We start from the raw sequence: 20,366 nt of genomic DNA, 5'->3' as shown, positions 1-20,366 counted from the left end.
GCAAAGCCTTTGGGGATGTGGTGATTTATTTTGTAGAAAATATCTCTTTCCGTACTCATCACTAAATGGACAATTTTAACATTTTTTTTCTACATCATTGCTAAATTACAGGATGGAAAGTTATAGTAAACATCCTGAAAATAAAATAAAATAACATCAAAAAATACCATAGAGATTTAAACCTGTGAATTGCATTTATATGAACCATCTGAATGAACTGATTCACTAGAAAAAATAATGAAAGAAAGAAAATGAAATAATAATAAATAAAAAACACAATAATGATAATACTTCACACATACACAGGAACCTATAGTTGTGGCCATTAAAGCAACACTAAAGAACTTTTCCTCTTCGGTCGCCCTACAGGTTGGAAGCGGAATTGTCCATTACCGCTGTCGTAAATTTAGCCCACTGTCGCACGCACGCTCGCCGTTTATCCAGCACCGGCTTTCGAATGAACAATGTCCACAGACAAGGTAGGGTATGTTGCATCATGATTTCATGAAAGTATGATCTATTGCGAGATCGTATCAGAAACGAAGAAAAACTAAATAATGACTATTGTAACGCTTGACGTAAAGCAAGTCAAATTTGTAGTTTTCTTATGTCTCATTCGAACTACAGAAATGCTACCCGATCTGGCAGACTTACATAGTGCGATTATAGCAGATATAGGGCCGTAAAGTGAATCCAGAAGTGCCTTTCACCCTGTTACGACTTGATGAACCAATGATATGATTTTGGAAACATTATTTTAAGGTAAAAAATGTTCTTTAGTGTTGCTTTAAGACTGAGAAAAAAGGTCAAACTAGTGGTAAGAGAGTCCTTAAATATTCTCTGCAAGACAGTCTGGAAATATTAAAGAAGAAAAGAAATTAAGTTATCTAATATTCAAACATCCATCCATTGTACAATGTTCTCTAAATAATAAAAGAACATAATAAATCCACAAGCAAGAATTTCAGACAAGGTTTAAACTTTGAAATAGATTTTTAGGTGTGAAAACCCCCTATTACTCACCATGTTTTAAAAGAGACTGAACCCGTTAATCTTGTATGTATATATATATATATATATATATATATATAGAAAGAGAGTGAGAGAGTGAACGAGGACGAGAGATTATGCGATAGAATTGACGACTTGTCTGACACGAAAATTCTCTTTCCTGAAACACTGTGATAGAGTAAATTCCTATAATAAAACATAAGCTGAAGAGTTCTTACCTGTGACTAGTTCTCTGACTTCCACATCAGAGGTCTTGCGCAGCAGGCGGACCAGCGCAGGGATCCCACCGCAGTTCTTCAAAGTGATTTTATTATCATCATTGGCCTTGCCGTAAACCAGGTTCCTCAGGGCACCGCATGCGCTTCTGTGTACTTCAGCCATCCTGTGATCCAACAGGTCCACCAACAACTGAATACCACCCTGCCTCCGTATCTGAAAGAAACACACAGATAGAGGGTGATATATTTCCATATTTCAAGACTTAAAAAGTCTGGGTTCATGAGGGGAAAACAATCAAATCTATATAAAGCATTTGGAAAGTAGCAAAAATAAAAGATGACCAAGTTTTCAAATCAGTAAAAAGAATCTAAAGTTGACGAAACACTCATATAATAATGAAGAATATATATAATTCAGACTCAGGATGCCTTGAGGCGCCAGAGGGCTTTGAAAATTCTTTCTTATTCAAATTTTGAACTTGAACTCCTGATTTGAATGCAACTTAAATTGATCCGAGCAAGAATTATTGGTCAGTGAGAACATGACGGCCTTGGGATCAACTCATGGGAAGTCATTCGAAACGTTGACCTTTCCCTGGCAGACTCAAAAAAAAAAAAAAAAATGTCTGAAATTCAGTGTTAAGTCACACCAAAACAGCTTAGCGTCAGTGCATGAGATCATTTGGAGGATAAATGAACAAATAGGAGGCACTGAATCCATAACCAGTGTATTTGAAAAATCAATACTAGAGGGAGCGGGAGAATGAATCACTCTTCAGACAGCTAAACAGACTGAGAGGTGTGAGTAAATCTCTATCAACAGGGCTTTGCTGTTCTACACTAAAGTCAATTAAAGCAAGCCAAGTTCATTAGAGGATCTGAGACTGCACTACAAAAATCCACGTGTTTCTGAAGGACACAGAAAAACAACAGTGATTGACATCAACTCAATCGCAGCCTTCGCATCTCGTTAAACCGGTGTGATTTTAGAATATTTTCAGGAGCAGTTCTCTTACAAATAAACAAGCTGTCATTATTTTCCCACTTTAATGTCATTCTGAACTGTATGACTTTTCGTCGTTTTTCTGTAAACCAAAAGGAAATATTTTGCAGAATGCCAGAGCCGCTGTTTTCCATCAGTGTTGTTATTGTCAACTTAAAACTATAAAATGATTAAAAATAGTTTTCGTTAATTGATAAAGTTATAACAAAATAATATAAAATAAGTATTAGATGAAAAACGTAAAGCTTTTTTTATATGTTGTGTTGGCAACTTAACTATTAAAATAGTTTTCATTAACTGAAATAAAATAAAATAAATTTAAATACATAAATATTAGATGAAAAATGTAAACGAAAATTAGAAATGTTGCCTTGGCATATTTTTTTTTTCCAAATGTTATGTTATTTTATTTTATTATTGACAAAGCTGAAATAAAATTATGTGTGTGTGTATTTATATATAAATAAAAGCTAAGAGAAATGTATGTATATATATATATATATTTTTTTTTTTAATTATAAAAGCAAAAAATTACTAAAACTTAAAATATTAAAATGAAAACTTAAAAACTTAAAATAAATTATATTATAGTATATACATAATATATAAATTATTTAAAAAAACAATACAATGAAGGTGGATGGTCATTACTGCATGTCAAGCACCAAAAAAAAAAAAAAAAAAAACCTCATAACCAAAATAACATCATACATATTTGGAGGGAGATGAGGGTGAATAAATAACATAATGAAGAAAACTTCATTTGGCAGATTATTTTGCCACAGTTTGATCCCTTTAGACTAACGCACACCACGCCAAAAGCGTTTCGAACGATTTGTCATAAAACCAGCAGGGCTAAATTATTAAGAAAGAGTCACACCTGTGTCTATCTGCAGATTCATCAAGTGATTGCACTATGAGTTTTCAATTTCCTGTCCCACAGCCAATTGGCACACACAATCCCCTGCTGCATTAGCTTTAGATGAGTGCAGGATCCAGCCCTGGCAGATGTGCTTCTGAACAGCACGTCACTACAGATCATCGCTCTGGCTTCACATCGACACTCACTCCGACGGAGATTACAAGCCCGTTTCTTTGTGTGGCTTTGTCTGAAGGTGAGAAGTGATCTAGTAGTCCATTCCAAGAGGTTACTTCTGATCATGTTTCCTGATTTTGCGTTGTACTGCATACACAGCATGAATATTCAAACCACACCTAACAGGAAAACAAAGGCACGACTCATCCCGAGAGGCAGACAGACATGTGCGTCACCAAACAGAAGCCTTCCTTTCATTCACGCGGTGAGATTCGCACACAAGAGATGCGGTGAGACGGTACACAAACATTATATAAAGGAAGTACAATTAATTATTGAGATGTTCGGAAGCAACAGATGTTTGGAAGCCACTAAACAACAGAGGATAAATGCAGAGACTAGGGATGTTACTGGCATCTTCTATCAAGCAGTGCGGGTGAACTAATGGCGGCCGCATTCCCAGATAACAGAGAACGTTCTCGGTACTTCAGTTAACCTTCTGGCAAGGTTCTCTTAAAGCAATGAACAAACAATCTTACGGTAACGCTAATAGAAAGTTTGTTCAAAGTTATCTGGTCTCTAATAATGTTCTCAAATCGTTAGCACAAATACGTAATTTATATATCGTTCATGGAGTTTTTTTTCCTGAAATGTCTTAGTTGGACATTCATCCAGCATTTTTTTTTTTAATGTTACTTGTTTCAGCATGTTCAGAGAACAAAACATTCCTATAACGTTTAAAGAATGATAAACTGGTAAAAAATGATAAACATTCTCATAACATTGGTAACACTTTACAATAAGTATACAGTAATAAAGTACTTACAAATCTTTTGCAAACTATTAGTTTATAGTTGATTCATAATATATTGTACTCTCTACATTGGTAATATTTATAAGCTATATTCCATTAGTGAGTTCATTCATTTAACTATAATTAACATAATTATGACTTTTTATATAAGCTCATATGTAAAGAGTAAGACATTGATTTTTAATGCTTTGTTAACAACTTATTAACTGTAAATAGTTCTCACTTTAGATTAGAAATGGAAAAATGTCATGAATTAAGTGCTTTAAACCCATTTTTTTCATTAGTATTAAGTATTCTTTAAAAAAAATCTTTTTCTTTCTTAGCTGGTTTATTTGAGAAATGAACTGCTTTGTTGTGCACTCGGAGCAGAATTGAGTGTTAACGTCGTCCTGAAGCAGCGGAGACACTGAGATATTCAATTAGAGGCATGAGCCGGCCGGACGGAAGTGCTTGCTCTCGACTCCACAGCGCACGTGCAAATGGATATTGACGGATTAGATTTTCCCCCCCAAAAGGGCTGATAAAGCTGAACTTTAGCCAGAGGCGGGCTGCAAAGTAGACAGAGCTTTTCTGGAGCCACCTGCTATAAATAGTGGCCAGCTGAGGACGAGAAAGAGCTGCCTTTGCACTTGGCCAGTGGTTCAGCAGGAAGACCATAAACATCAGAGCTCGGTCTGTCTGGCTGAAATGCTGTGCGAATCAGTATTCTCCTCACCTCTGCTGAGGGAGATACGGCTCTGTCATCTGATAGCCCGTTCAGTGTGTGTGTGTGTGTGTGTGTGCTAGTTCCTGTCTGGTTAAAGTTCATTTACATCTATCTTTAAAAATGTCAATATGAAACGGCATTCGCAACCCATTTTACCTCCGTAATGTGATGTTTTTTTGTTGAGAAAATGATGTTCGGATGACGAATCGAGTTAGGTGAGGACAGAATACTGATAATAAAATACTCTAACAATGTTTCCTGCAATAATATTTAAAACACTGCTACTAAATCTACAGCTCAAAACATACTGAATCCAATTCCTGAACAAATGACCCTGTAGTGAATAAAAACCATACAATGGGAACAGCCCAAATGATCATTATGAGCCAGTTCTTAGATTATCAAAACCATACAGCGCAACCAGTCCAACTGATTTCTTAATGAACAATTCGAATGAGTCTGTTCTGTTTTAGTGAATCAAAAACTATACTTATGTCCATCACATCAACACTGATTTAATCTCTCAAGCCTTATAGTTAGTATGTATATATATGTACACACATACACACACATACTAATATCCTCATGTCATTCCAAACCTGTATGCCTTTCTTTCTTCTGTGGAACATAAAAGCACTTTAAGGTCAATATAACATAGTAAGCAGATGCGTTTGAGTCACTAAAAAGAACCATCTCATAAGAGTCATTTGTTGGAATTGATTGGACTGGAAGTGCCCTATAGTATTATACACTAAATCTTTGTAATCTGACTAGTATATTTACACTTTATTTTATAGTATAGTAACACTTCACTTTGATGGTCCCCTTTAGACATTCTGTTGACTATAAGTAACATTGCATCTGTCAACTAAGTCTTGTTAGAGTTTTAGTAGAGTATAGACTGCCTGCTAAATATCTGCTAACACTTTATTTAGATCCTCCCCCAACAGACATAATGACTATAAAGTAACTTTGCAAGTACGTCAACTTATTCTACTAAACCTAACCCTAACAGTCTACTAATACGCAATACTAATATTAGTAATTTGGGCTTTTTTAACTAAAGGTAATGGACATGTAGGTGCAATGGTACTTAGTCAACAGAATGTCTAAAGGGGACCATCAAAATAAAGTGTAACCGTATATTATCCAAGACCTCAGACAGCCTTTAAAAAAAAATGTAGGAAGAGGGGGAAAAAGCCATTAACAGGCCTGAAACCCTTGTGCTGCAGACTGGTGTCATTTTTCACTACCCGCTCCATAATGTGAAAGTGTTTATGTATGTACATGTTGAAAAAGAATGAAAAAGAATGGCAGGGGTGAAATAAGTTGTTCAGGGCTTCGGCACCATCTGCTATTGTACTGTCACATATAATTAACTGTGCTACTTTACCAAGCAACCACACACGCACGCACGCATGCACTGGATGCCCAGTCCTATTTTTTTACAGTCTATGGTCCAGTCCCACTCCAGACTGAATTAGAAAAATATATGCCTGGGTTTGGACCTTTACTGAAGCAGATATCAGGGTCAAACTCTTAAAAACGAAACTGCACCTAACTGAGAATGTAATCCCATTGTAGAAAAGCTCTGTATATGAAGAGTTTACAAATGTAAAATGTACTGCACCAACGCATGCTTGTTGCATAATACTATGAGTAGCATAATGTATTGGATGTGTTAAGTCCACGAGCGATGAATGTTTGACCTTTTTAGAGACCTCTGATAGGATGACCGTGGGATGGAGCAGATCAGTGGTTCATTACCCAAAAGTGGGCTGCAGTGGTTCTGATTGGGTCATGAACTGGAGGGAAGAAATAAATGCTGAATACATAATGAAATACAAAACAAATAGACTTATACACATTTAAAAGCAACGAGAAACATCTTAGTTCACTGCCAGCATTCTAGTTCAGTCAATGGATGTGCATCTAATCAAATTCTGCAATATTTTTATGTAAATTCATTACTAAATTAGGCAGATGCCAACATGGACAGGTCGTGTCTTCAACCAGGATGTTATTATATTTTTATTTAATCATCATTTAAATGATAAAATGAAATCAAAGAAATATATTACTGTGGCAAAAATACTACTGTACTGTTTCATGACATTTTCATTTCAAACATTAAACTACACAGCTTTTATTTGGTAGGAAAAATGCATGTAGATCTTAAAGCTTCTCTTTTGTTGACAAAAGATTGATACATCATTGTGATTACAAATTTGGGAAGATAATTGGAAAGTGCTGCATTTTAAAACGCACATTATAATCAGTTGTAACCAAAAAAACAGTTGAGAACAACCAAAGGAAATTATATGGCAATCTTTTAGTTTATTTCCAAGAAAAAAATAGCACACCACAGAGCAGCCGAATATTATAGGACCAAATCTAATCAATCAAGCTATGATTGAACATTGCTCCAAATACTTTATGAGAACAACATGAAACAAGTTCATTTCGGTGTATGGTGAAATTGATGAACGGGCAGATCAAAGAAAGCAGAGGGATTCATTCAGTGTCTTTTCTTAATAAATAAGACATTTTTCAGATGAAGGAAAAATGCAGGTTTGAAGTGGAACTCATCGCTAGATAAACTAATTTGGGTCTCACTGTTTTTTTTTTTTCATTAAATATCATTTAAAAGTTTGTCGGCTAGCTCGTCTCTCCCTCTGTTGCTGTTTTGCTTCCGCAGATTTATTCTCCAAATTTAATTTCCTCGTCCTCCAAGCCTCTCTTAAGCCTCTGGGATACAATTATAGAGCTGCTGTGTGGAGAATGGCTGTCAATACGCAGCTCTCCGTGTATTGTTTGGCTGTGCTATTAGTGCTTAATTACTGGTGCAATCCAAGGCGCTCTTTATAATTCGGAAAACTTACTGCTGGGGGATCTACCATTCGAGACCTGGCATCAAATTTCAATAAAGGGGAGAATTATGTGTCAACGGTATGTACAATAATTAATTTCACGCAACAACACCTGTCAATAAAAATCTTTTGGTAGGTATTCCAAAAGAGTTTTCCCAAGATAATGTGCATTGTTAATATCCACTAAATCTGTGCCAGAGATATGGAAAAGTCAAACATTCAGATCCCACTGCAGACACTTTCAACCCTTTTACACAAAATATTTTCTGAACATATTTGGCTCTGCATCATCTAAAATTGTGTCTTGGTAAGCAGATACATGTACAATACAGATCAGTAGAGCTTAGACCAGTGATATAAAGTTATATTTACCTCAGCTTTAATCTTGTTGTCTCCAAAACATAGGTGTTGCAAATATGCCGCTGCATTGGATTGAACTGAGGGAAACTGGTGCTGCAACATCTGAATGACTTCAGGTAACTCGGGATCTCGCCAACCGAACTCCCTACGGAAAAAGAGAGAGTAGGAAAGTGAGTTTCACACTTCTGTTGTACAGTAGGTGGTGAAATAGGACTTATACGTTGGCGGCTGCCAGACTTGCACAATTACCGTGAGCATCTCTTACGCACGGAAGTTAAAGTGAAATAAATGTCTTTCCAGAAACTGTTACAGGAAAAATGTTCTCCATTATTGTGTTATTGCTCTGAAACGGTGGGCTCCGAGAGGTTGTAGGAGTTTACAATTGTGAATGCCTGTGTGTGTAAGAGTGTTTCTCTGGGTGAGAACTACTAGATTTGATCATTTCCACTGACGTTGAGGAAGTTTGACAGAAAGATTGGTTGTACTCTTGAGTTTTTTTTTGATGATCTTCAGAACCATGCTGCAGTAATTCTTCTCTTACGCCATAGCAGCCAGTATCATAAAGCACCAATACAATTTTTAATTCTTTGTTGAAGTTCAGTGAATTTTATTTTATTTTTTTACTCAATGTTAATGGCTTCAAAGAGTTCATGAGTAGTTGAAATATGTCTCCCAGTTCGTTTGAGTTTAATGTGAGACCAAATTTTCACTCTAGGGTTCAAATCTGGACTCTGACCAGGCCAAAACATAAGCATGATGGACTTCTTCTCAAGCCACTTCTTGGTTGTCTTTGCAATTTGGGCAAAGCTCCTGTCTTGTTGAAAAATAACCTCTTTAGATAACAACTTTTCATTTGTGAAAAGCAAGTCATTCTACAAAATTCTCCTGCACTCCAAAGCATTAAATGACTCTTCACAGTGAAGTAGCTCACCAATACCAGCATCTAAAAAGGCTCCCACACAATGACACTCATGCTTCACTGTGGTAGAGATGCATTTATTATTATATTTATTAGCAGATTTTCAAAGACGCCGCTCTGGAACAACACCATGCAACTAGTGGTTCATTGTGATTCATCACTCCACATACAACTTCCCATATACTGCCAAAAACCTTATTCTGAGTTTGATGTTTTTCTGAGACAGTAATGGTTTAAGTAGTGCATTTGCTTAAATTTAGCTAATTTCCTGACCAAAAACGTGTGGTTAAGACAATTAAAAGCTCAGTGTTTAGCCATTTTGGGCTGGGCCCATTTTTTTTGGCCCAGGAGTGAACCTACAAAATGTACATGTACAGTATAAAAAAGATAGGGACTATTTGCACCAGGTGCAAATAGCAATAGATTCTATTTACATTAAGTGAAAATAGCAGCATTGTCTTAGCGATACGTTTTTTTACATTAAGTGAAAAATGTAAAATAGCACTATTTTCTTTGCAATAAGTGTAGTAGTTAGATGCCATTTATACTTATAAATAGTGGCAGATACTATTAGCACCTCGGTGTTGCACATTAAACGGAATGCAATAATAACAGAGTGTAAATCATTATATTTATTCAAATTATTAAATGGATGCTAACTTGGGACAATAAAGCCCACCATGCATATCACCTAACCGATAAACACTTTATTAAACACACGCTAGACACTTTATTTCCACTTTTCAGACATTTTCTTCATTTGTGTAGAAAATAAACGCTTTTCCGATCAGATATGTGATGGGAAAAGTGAGTAGAGCGAGTTCGGCAAAAGGAGGATTCGAACTCGGGTCGATTTGCGTCAAAACTTCCTGCCACGTGCCTAACACCCTACACTATTGCTACTGTTGATAATGCTGCATCTTCCATCATTTTATATGGACCAACCAGACGTCAGTGTGTGGAGTTAGTGTAAATGGCCTCTGCCAACAGAGGCAGGCTATTTGCATTTAGTGTAAATAGACACTCCGTATACAAAATACCTGACTTACAGTAGGATAAAAATAAAGACTTGGTTGGAAAAATTAGCAACCACCAAACACAGCCACGGCCTGGCAACCACAGACAAGACCCAAGCAACCACAGACAAGACCCTAGCATTGTGGGGTTACGTTTTAGACAGCCAAGAATAAGTAATACCATTTTCCTCAAAAGGTGTAAAAGTATTCCACTAGTACCTTGGTAACACAAACAAATGCACACCTGCCATGGCCAATTCTTTGTTTTTGTGAAGAATTACAGCTAAATATTTTCCATCTCAGAGTCCATCACAGAGCGTGGCAGCCTTTGATAAATAAAGGCCTTAAACAAATGCCTTTTATCTGAGTGAGATTGGATTTGATAGAGATAAGAAGAGGCGCAGGAGGGATTCGGAGGGTTGCTGGTGTCTGAAGCCCTTAACCTGAGGGCCAGGCAGTGCTTGAAGGCAGATGGTCTCTCCTGGCTCTGCAAACAGAGCGATAAGCATCAGCCTGCCTGCACTCAGGGGCCCGTTCCTCCTGACGATCAGTCTTCCCACTCGCCAGCCCGTAATCAAAATGAAAACGATCAGCTGATAAGATAAGCATTGTGCTTTTTTGATTAATTAAAACTTAGCAGGGACTCTCGGTTCAAATGAAACGCCAGTCATGTGCGTATAAAGTGGGGAGGCTTCATAGGCGCTGTGCTAAACGCTGTAAAATGGGGCCAGTTGACAGTGACACCATCAGAACAGTTTCTTTTTCTTTTCCCCCATCGATGTGCAGGAACTTCACAGGGAGCATGACAGAACTGGGGCAGAAGAAAGAAGTTTTATATGCGTGTATGTGCATTTCAGTGCGTTTAAAAGAGAGGAAAGATCAGAAGTAGCACAACGCATGATCATAGAGACATGATCATGTGCAGACAACACACACACATGCACAACAGTCACCATGGCTACATGTTCCAGATTTTCATATGCGTCATAAATCAGTTTACATCACAATCATTCATTTAGATTGAGCGTTTACATGCATACCAAAAGACTTCAGTTCATTATAAAAAACCCAAAGGGTAATATAATAAGAATAATGCAATAAATCGGTTTAAATGAGATTGTGAAATTACATTTTAATTCATCGAATAAGCCGACACAATTTACAAAAGTAACTGTAAACCATTTATAAAATGTGAGTTAATTACGAAAATAATTGATACCAATTCAAAAGGCGTCGAAATTCAAGATACAGTTTCATCTCAAAGAACAGGGACATGAACCTGCAACACCGATTATATTTGATTATGATTATATTTATATTAAAGAGTGAGAGAAAACACGAGATGCCTGCAAAGCAATGCTGTGTAAACATCTATCCTCTCTTTTTGTGTTCAAACTATCTGTATCGCTACATCGCAGTTCCAGCTCACAGCTGCTGGACTTCAGGATAGTGTGATGCCTCCTCCACACAGCAAATCCGGGGAATGATGGGTCCACCCAAGACGACTGCTGGCAAGGCAATGGGCAGTGGCTAATGCGAGCGGACAGGTGTTGTCATGGCCTCCGTCCAACGGCCTGCAGCCTTCCCTGGCCAGAGGATTATTTTTAGCAGATGTTAATAATGGACTCTCAGACATAATCACCATGGCCGTGTAAGTGAGAGGTGCTGTAAAGTGAAACTGTCCCTGTGATTCCTTTAATGGCCATTAAGTAAAATAACAGGCACCCGGCAACATCATCATGCATTTAAAGCCATTAATACAAGTACTTAAAGCTGCCATAGTGAATAAAGCCAATTTAATCCCACGCCAGTTTGCGGTCAGTCTCGGAGTTCATTGACAAAGCTGATTTATCCCACTTCAATCAATACCCCCGACTGATTGTCTTACAACTACAGCCCCAAAAGGCAAAGGAGCAGTAAATAACTGGCACAGAGACATTAAATGAAACGTAATGAAGTCTCCTGCGAGAATTCAAAGGGTTTCATTGGTCATACGGATGATTTTAGAGGAAGAGGTACAGCGTACACATACATTTGTTTACAGTGTCAATAGAGACTCTAGTTCAGGGTAGTGAGGCGATTTCCACCTACACTACACAAGTCATGCACTGCTCTACTCTAATTTCACCCTCGCAGACCATGACATTCACGATTTCACTTTTCTAATCCACTGTGTCCTACAGACTTATATGAATCTCTTCAATAGATGTGTGTGCCTGTGTGCAAATTAATGTGTGAGTACTGCATATATTTGTGGGCGTGATCCAAAAGGTAACAATAGCTGGGTTTCCATCCATATAATTTTAGGCACATTTTACACAATGAATAAAAAATTCCAAAATGTGCATAAAACAATGCTCACTTGAAGTGGATACACTGTTTATTCAGTAGGAATATACAGTATGTGCATAATATATGATGGAAACATTTAATAACATTTTAGATGCACTACTGTTAAAAAGTTTGGAGTCTGTAAGATTTGTAATGTTTTTGAAAGAAGACTTACGGTCACCAAGTCTACATTAATTTTCATTAATAATACTGTACATATAGTAAAACTGTGAAATATTATTACAGATAAAATACCCGTTTTCGATTTTTCGCAATTTTACTGATATATCCTAACAACTGCTACTTTTTTCAGTGCAAACTTTTTTAGCCGTCTCGTCAAATCTATTTATAATCAAGACCACCATCAATTAAATCTTAAACTCAAGTGTATCCAACAATACAGAAATGTGGATGTGGATGAGTTGGATAGCAGCAGAACACCATACTAAATAATCAGGCATCATTGCTGAGACACACTTAAGTCTCCTTCAATGAGTTTTTAATAGGGTAAGAGTCCAGCTACATTCCACAGAAGGCCTGATTTATTGATAAGCTTGTGGAAGCCAAAGAAACGAAATAGTGATCCATTGATGCCCTCTGAAATAGGAAAAAATCTCCTGGGTAATGATCAAATTTATTCTCAAGAGCGAGGGGTGGAATTTGATTTTAAATGAGGCAATTAACAGGGCAGAGTTCCTTAGAGAGCCACCAGACTCCATCACAGTGGCACCACAGAAAGGATGGTACAGGAATGAGAGAGACGGTCATGCTGGTTAATGGTGCTGAAAAAAAAGGTTGCTAATACATGGATGTGACATATTTTCAGCTCTCAGAGAAAGACAGAAGGCTGTGAGGGCTGTATATAAGGGATGCTCCCATATTTCGGCTGCCGGAAATTTCTGGCCGAAGCAGCTATTTTCTGTTTTTCGGGCCGAAATGGTTTTGAAGGGCCAAAATCAGTGACCGAAATTATTTAATTAATTCAGCACTTCTCCGACGGCATGTTTGGACTGTGTTGAGCGTCTATTTCATGCGCACAACATGGATAAGCTACAACAGTTAATCATGTCAGTTGTGTGGACAGCTCTGGATTGACAATAGTAATTTCTTGATTTTAATCGGTAATATGGTTTCTTAAATCAAAAATCTTATTGTCTGTTTTCTGTTGATACATGAACAAAACTTTGTGCTTTGTTACTTTTACACCAAGCAAAGTCTAAACTTTAAAATTGTCGATTTTATTATGAAATTCAAACAATAACCGTTGTTTTGGCGCTCTTTAATACGGAGAGCCAGGCCACTGTAGCCACCTCAGTTCAAGTGCACGTCTCATCTCCTCTTTTCTACTAGTTACAGTAAGAAATAAACATGGGTGAACATCAGAAGGTATTGTTGAAAAATGCATTTGAACTTACCGAAATGGAACACAAATTAACATATTTTTGATGAAATCTGAGAGCTTTCTGTCCCTCCAGAGAACGCTACGCAACTGACACTTTGAGGCTTCAAAAAGTTCATAAAGAGATCATAAAACTAATCCATATGCATTGAGCGGTTTAGTCTAACATTTGAGTGAAGAGACATGATCGCTTTACTGTATATGATGAAGAGCATGAATTTACGCTTTTATTTACATATTCTGCAAGAACCATTGAGGTTCATTCTCGTGTATTACGCAGCACGTTTGAGCTTCTGCAAGAACCAATGAGGTTCATTCTCTTGTATTACGCAGCACGTTTGAGCTTATACAAGAACCAATGAGGTTCATTCTCTTGTATTACGCAGCACGTTTGAGCTTATACAAGAACCAATGAGGTTCATTCTCTTGTATTACGCAGCACGTTTGAGCTTCTGCAAGAACCAATGAGGTTCATTCTTGTGTTACGCAGCACATTTGAGCTTCTGCAAGAACCAATGAGATTCATTCTTGTGTTACGCAGCATGTTTGAGCTTCTGCAAGAACCAATGAGGTTCATTCTTGTATTACGCAGCATGTTTGAGCTTCTGCAAGAACCAATGAGGTTCATTCTCGTGTTACGCAGCAAGTTTGAGCTTCTACAAGAACCAATGAGGTTCATTCTTGTGTTACGCAGCACGTTTGAGCTTCTACAAGAACCAATGAGGTTAATTCTTGTGTTACGCAGCACATTTGAGCTTCTGCAAGAACCAATGAGATTCATTCTTGTGTTACGCAGCACGTTTGAGCTTCTACAAGAACCAATGAGGTTCATTCTTGTGTTACGCAGCACGTTTGAGCTTCTACAAGAACCAATTCGGTTCATTCTTGTGTTACACAGCATGTTTGAGCTTCTGCAAGAACCAATGAGGTTCATTCTTGTATTACGCAGCATGTTTGAGCTTCTGCAAGAACCAATGAGGTTCATTCTCGTGTTACGCAGCAAGTTTGAGCTTCTACAAGAACCAATGAGGTTCATTCTCGTGTATTACGCAGCACGTTTGAGCTTCTACAAGAACCAATGAGGTTCATTCTTGTGTTACGCAGCACGTTTGAGCTTCAACAAGAACCAATAAGGTTCATTCTCGTGTTATGCAGCACGTTTGAGCTTCTGCAAGAACCAGTGAGGTTCATTCTCGTGTTACGCAGCACGTTTGAGCTTCTGCAAGAACCAGTGAGGTTCATTCTCGTGTTACGCAGCACGTTTGAGCTTCTGCAAGAACCAGTGAGGTTCATTCTCGTGTTACGCAGCACGTTTGAGCTTCTGCAAGAACCAGTGAGGTTCATTCTCGTGTATTACGCAGCACGTTTGAGCTTCTACAAGAACCAATGAGGTTCATTCTCGTGTATTACGCAGCACGTTTGAGCTTCTGCAAGAACCAATGAGGTTCATTCTCGTGTATTACGCAGCACGTTTGAGCTTCTTGCACGTCAAGCCAACATGCTTATATATTCACATGCTATATTCAATCTGTTCGTCATATAAAGCAATCGAGTCTCTTTAGAAAATGTGGACTTATCCGCGCAATTCATATGGTTTAATTTTACGATCTCTTTATGAACTTTTTGAAGCGTCAAAGTGTCAGTTGCGTAGCTGTGAATGGAGAGACAAAAAGCTTTCAGATTTCATCAAAAATATCTTCATTTGTTTTATGAAGATGAACGAAAGGCTAAAGGGTTTAGAACGACATGAGTGGGAGTAATTAATGACAGAATTTTTGGGTGAACTATCTCTTTAAAGTTACATTCACCTCAATAAAGCTTTTCAGAGTCAATAATATGTCCATATTCTTCAGAATAATCACCATTTAATTACCAGTTTACATCATTATAATAATTATACTGACCTCACCAGCTACTTCTAAATGAATAAACAAACCTTAAAAAAATATCCCCTCCCTATTCATCAGCATTCCTGCTTCTTGGCAGCAAAACTATGTCAAGTTCATTACACTATGATCTTGATTTAACCTAGAAGGCCCCAACAATCCTCCTATTCTAATCAGGAAGATAGTGACACAATTAAAGAGTCAAACTTCTAGTCAGTAATTTAATTAAGCCGGGTGCTATGCCACGTTGCATACTAAGAGCTGTTACCCAGGTGACATGACTTTAATAAATCCCTGCCTGGATGACTGCTGATGGAAGCTGAAGTTGTAGTCTCTAAAGACCTGTGTGTCTTTGCTCACTCGACTGTAACCGGTAACAAATACGTTGACAGAACAGGTCTGAACTCCACTTCACATCATCAAACCTGAAATAATTAGGCTGCGCAAAGGCGAGCAGAACGAAGGCCCGTCAAGAAGTCGTTATACTTTGTCACACAATTATTACTAATGTGACATCACATCAAAAGGAGATGACACACCGCACAATGAGTCCTAGGTTTGCTTTAAAAGGCGAGATAGTTTAAGCGAAGGAACAAGTTCGGCATTTCAGAACTGCCGATGCTCATTACTAGGCATCGTACCGCAGAATTCCATCAGGAAATGCAACAGATTCCCACAGAATTCCAATGCCTATGATTCACAAACATCAACTCAACCTTCCTCGCACGTTTACTCATTGAATATTCAGGGTGGGACATTTGATTAAAATCAACATGTTATATTTATATACAGTAAAAGTTTTGGACACACCTGCTCTTTCTTTATTATTATTATTTTCCACAATTCAGAATAATAGTAAAGCCATAGAAGCTATGAAATTACCAAAAATGTAGGTATGGGAATATTGTAGTGACCAAAAAATTTTAAACAAATCAAAACAATTGCTTAAAAAAAGCCACACTCTGTTTATATTACATCTCTGGGCAACAGTATTGAAGGAGCTTCATGCTGGGCAAGGGTCGACGGCTTTACTCTGCACAACTAATAAATACAAATAAATAGATAGTTTAATTTATATGTTTCATATACAGGTATATTTTAAACTACAATTTAAAAGATTGGGGTCTGTAAGATTTTTTTGTGCTCATCAAGCGGCATCTATTTGATAAAAAAAAAAAAATCGTAATAATCACAAACTTTTGAATGATAGTGTATATTATTCTATATACTTAATTATTTTAGTGGTAACTTTTAGATGAAAATGTCTCTAAGATCATGAGAAACATTCTATCAGTCAAGTGTGTCCACATTTTTGCCTGATATTGAATGCATATTTCCATATTCAAATACCAACCACATTCTGCAAACATTCTTAAGTACAGCTGAAAATGTGAAAAGTGTGTGCCTGCTCATTACCTTGATGAACTATAAGCAGATTGTGTTGAGAAGATGCTGCATTACTGAATGACGTCATGACAGAGCAATGGATACATGAGTGCCTCTCTCGCCTCGACAGGACAACTTTAAAGAGAGGTACATCTGAGGATACGCATCTAGAGGTCAGGTTGCATCTGGCATGAAACATTAAATGAATGTTTCTGAAAGCCTGGGATGGACGATCTCTGGGGTCTTTGGAGCGTCAGATCTACTCCATCAGCCGCGGCTCCACAATACTGATGAAAATGATCATATCACAGAGTAAGTGACAGAGGAACGCCATTTCCTGAATCTCTAAAGATTGCCTCCATGGTGAATGGGTTTGTTAGGATGATCCTTAACGCTCAAAGTTGCGTCCGGGTATGATTCTCTCTGACTCATGTGATGAAAGATGACAGTTGTCCTTGGTACTCTTCCCTCAGAGGCTCTAAGGTCAGGCTACATCCAAGGACATACATGTCAATTAAAGAGGAAAGGAAAGAGGGACAGGAATGTGTGCACCAGTGGAGACATGGTGTGGGCGGTCAGTAGATATGAAGCAAAGCCTATTTATACAGGGAAAACATTAAGTGACAACGTGAAAACACATACAGTACAGAGGTGATGAGTGGACGTCGTTAGCCCAGTGACATAGTGCTCATTACAGAGAGTATCCAATTAAAAATGGATTTACACTGATGAGCGTGGGAGTTGATATCTGAATAGGTGGTACAGGACAGGTTCAACTAATTATTGTAACATATACATAGACACATTCATAAATGATGGGATACGCCTCTACTACTTATTCGCTAATCATTCATATTTATAAAGATCCTTTTTGAAAGTTTGTTAAATGAAATTCTGTTGAAATTATTTTTTAATATTTGTGACTATTTTTATATCAAAGTTACCTGTAAAATTATTTAAGTATTCCTATAAAATTTGAAATATTATTCTAAATAATTTTTACTACGATACACGTCAATACACGTACAATTTGCCACTCTGCTTTGTCGATATCGTCATGTGTCAGATGACCATTAATCCATGCCTAAATATATACAGTACAAACACTTTCCTCTAAACAGATCTTACGGAACAAGAAAGTTAGCATGTTCTCAGCAAGATATCAGATGAAGTCTATAAACGACCATTTCCACAATGGATCCTTGCTAATATTCGGTCTGTGTGAATGGATTTTGTAGCTTCCGCGAGATCTATGGATCCTTGCTAATATTCGGTCTGTGTGAATGGATTTTGTAGCTTCCGCGAGATCTAAAGGTGGCTTAAATCTGATATGCCATCTATTTGTCCCAGCATGCATCCAAAGGTAAGCAGAGCTGAAAATAATCCCATTCAATAAATCTCTATTACAACATGACCGGCTCCCATGGGACCTGCATCCCAATTAGATGGAAAAGACTTAATGTCCTATGGTGCTATTTCGGGTCTTTTCTATGTATAAAACCCCTAAAAACACACTTTAGCACTGTGCGCGGATAAAGCCTCACCTTCCTCCAGGCATATTGTGCAAGATCTCAAATCTGCCAGAAAGCACGTCAGAAACCATCTCCGCGAATCTCGCTGCAGCATCTGGCTCCATGCTTACTACAGCCTCAGATAAACTGCACGGCCATGTTTGAAGCAAAGAAAGCTGGGTTAATGAAGGGCAGAAGGCCTCCTAGACCAATACTGTACATCCTATCAGAGCGTGAGTATATAAACATTATGCATATCTCCTATTGCTTTGCGTTTCGGCAAGTTTGGATCTGACTCCATGGTTCCACAACAGCTCACGTCTCTGGAAGATACTTTTTATCTTGCTGGTTATATCTCACAATTCTTATAATTCTGGTTATATCTCACAATTCAGATTTTTCTTCTCAGAATTGCACATTGAAAAATCACAATTCAGATTCACAATTTATTGAAATTCTGAGATTTTTCCCCCTTCAAAATTGCAAGATATATTTGCAATTCTGAGAAGATGAAAAAAAACAACATCCAGTTTGTGAGATATAAATGCGCAATTGAAAAAGAAAAAAAAGAGTCAGAACTCTGATAAAGTAATTACTTTTTTTTTATTTTTGTTCAATTTCGTGGAGGAAACAGGACAACATTTTTTTTTGCTTGATGTAAACTTAAGTTGCAATTATCTTTAAAAAGAATAATATTCTGTGATGGAAACAAGCTTCCATACACGTCTCATTACCCGCAAGGAAACAGGTGATATCGGGTAAACAGTCGTGATATGTGGCTGTCAGCTAAAACTTCTCTCTCTCTCTCTTTACCTTTCTTATCATGCAAAGTGCAGTCTTCAATTGTGCTGCCACAGTAAAAACCAGAACGAATAGTTCACTGTAACATAAGCGAAGTAACGAAAAACTCCCCGCTGTGATAAAAATACAGATTAGGGCTCTTAATGGTGGGATTGGTCAGGAATTTGAAGGAAAACCCTTTATGGCTATTGAAATTTTCAATGAAAATGTTTCCACAGCTGTGCTGATACAAAACTGCATGAGATCGACGCTACCCAATGAATAATTGTTCCACGGACGGAGATGCTTCCAGATGCTGGGGAAAGTGTGAAAGAAAAAGACGAATGCTGCCTCTCAAAGTGAGTGATCCATCAATGCATGTGCTGGGAGATCTGTGAGGATTTTTTTTTCACTGTTTGCTTTGAATAAACACTGAGACAAAAGGTGGATGACAAACACAGAGAACGTGTGAGTAAGAGAGGGATGGGAAGATGTTTAATTCATGATTCCACCTCTTCAAACAAAGATAAACCAAGGTTTAAACATTTTTCATAAGTTTTCGCTGATGTCTAACACGATCAGCCTGCAAAACTTTCCAAATCAACATAAGAGCTTTGCACACTACGCTTAACCCTTGGTTAAATGTCTCTTTAGTTTTAACCCCTCAGTAAAGGCATTGTTTCACACTAGTCAGTTTGAAATGGGGTTAGCGCAACTTTAACCTTGCACTGTTTTATCGTAGAATGCAACTGTGAATTGTTTAGCAATCAAAGCCTACTTTGTAAACTCATAGAAATATTTTGAGGACAATTTTTAAAAATGCCGAACAGAACAAACATTTCTCCCAATTTTTGTCCTGTTTTTGTAGTATGTTTCTAAAGACAGAAGGTCAATTTATGTGACCAAAATGAGGTATTAAAATAAGCCATACACTTATTGTGTGCATTGTGTGAACAATTAAATGCTCAATATTGACCAATAGAGATCCGGTACATAAAAAAAATAAAATCACTAATATATGCCAATAAGCAATATCATACCAATCCCCAATATAATGACCCCCCAATATATTATCATTAATCCCAATCATAGAGACTCCAACTAACAAAATGAAGGGGGG

At 37.5% G+C, this 20,366-nt stretch overlaps 1 protein-coding gene across 6 annotated transcripts in view; it reads right to left on the bottom strand.

Annotated features, from left to right (window-relative positions):
* The window catches only part of ctnnd2a (catenin (cadherin-associated protein), delta 2a), a 259,552-nt gene that overhangs the window by 66,824 nt on the left and 172,362 nt on the right, over window positions 1-20,366 (bottom strand). For all 6 annotated transcript variants that reach the window (XM_079601833.1, XM_079601834.1, XM_079601836.1 and 3 more), the window contains 2 exons: window positions 8,031-8,163; window positions 1,230-1,443 (listed from right to left, as the gene is read on the bottom strand). In XM_079601833.1, the coding sequence (XP_079457959.1) occupies window positions 1,230-1,443; window positions 8,031-8,163 (347 nt within the window). The remainder of the gene's footprint in view (window positions 1-1,229; window positions 1,444-8,030; window positions 8,164-20,366) is intronic.

The sequence above is a fragment of the Phoxinus phoxinus genome, assembly GCF_949152265.1.
Source record: "Phoxinus phoxinus genome assembly, chromosome: 24".
Taxonomy (NCBI): Eukaryota; Metazoa; Chordata; class Actinopteri; order Cypriniformes; family Leuciscidae; genus Phoxinus; species Phoxinus phoxinus.
Note: the sequence above shows the minus strand (reverse complement) of the source record. Positions and strands in the feature narration are given on the sequence as shown.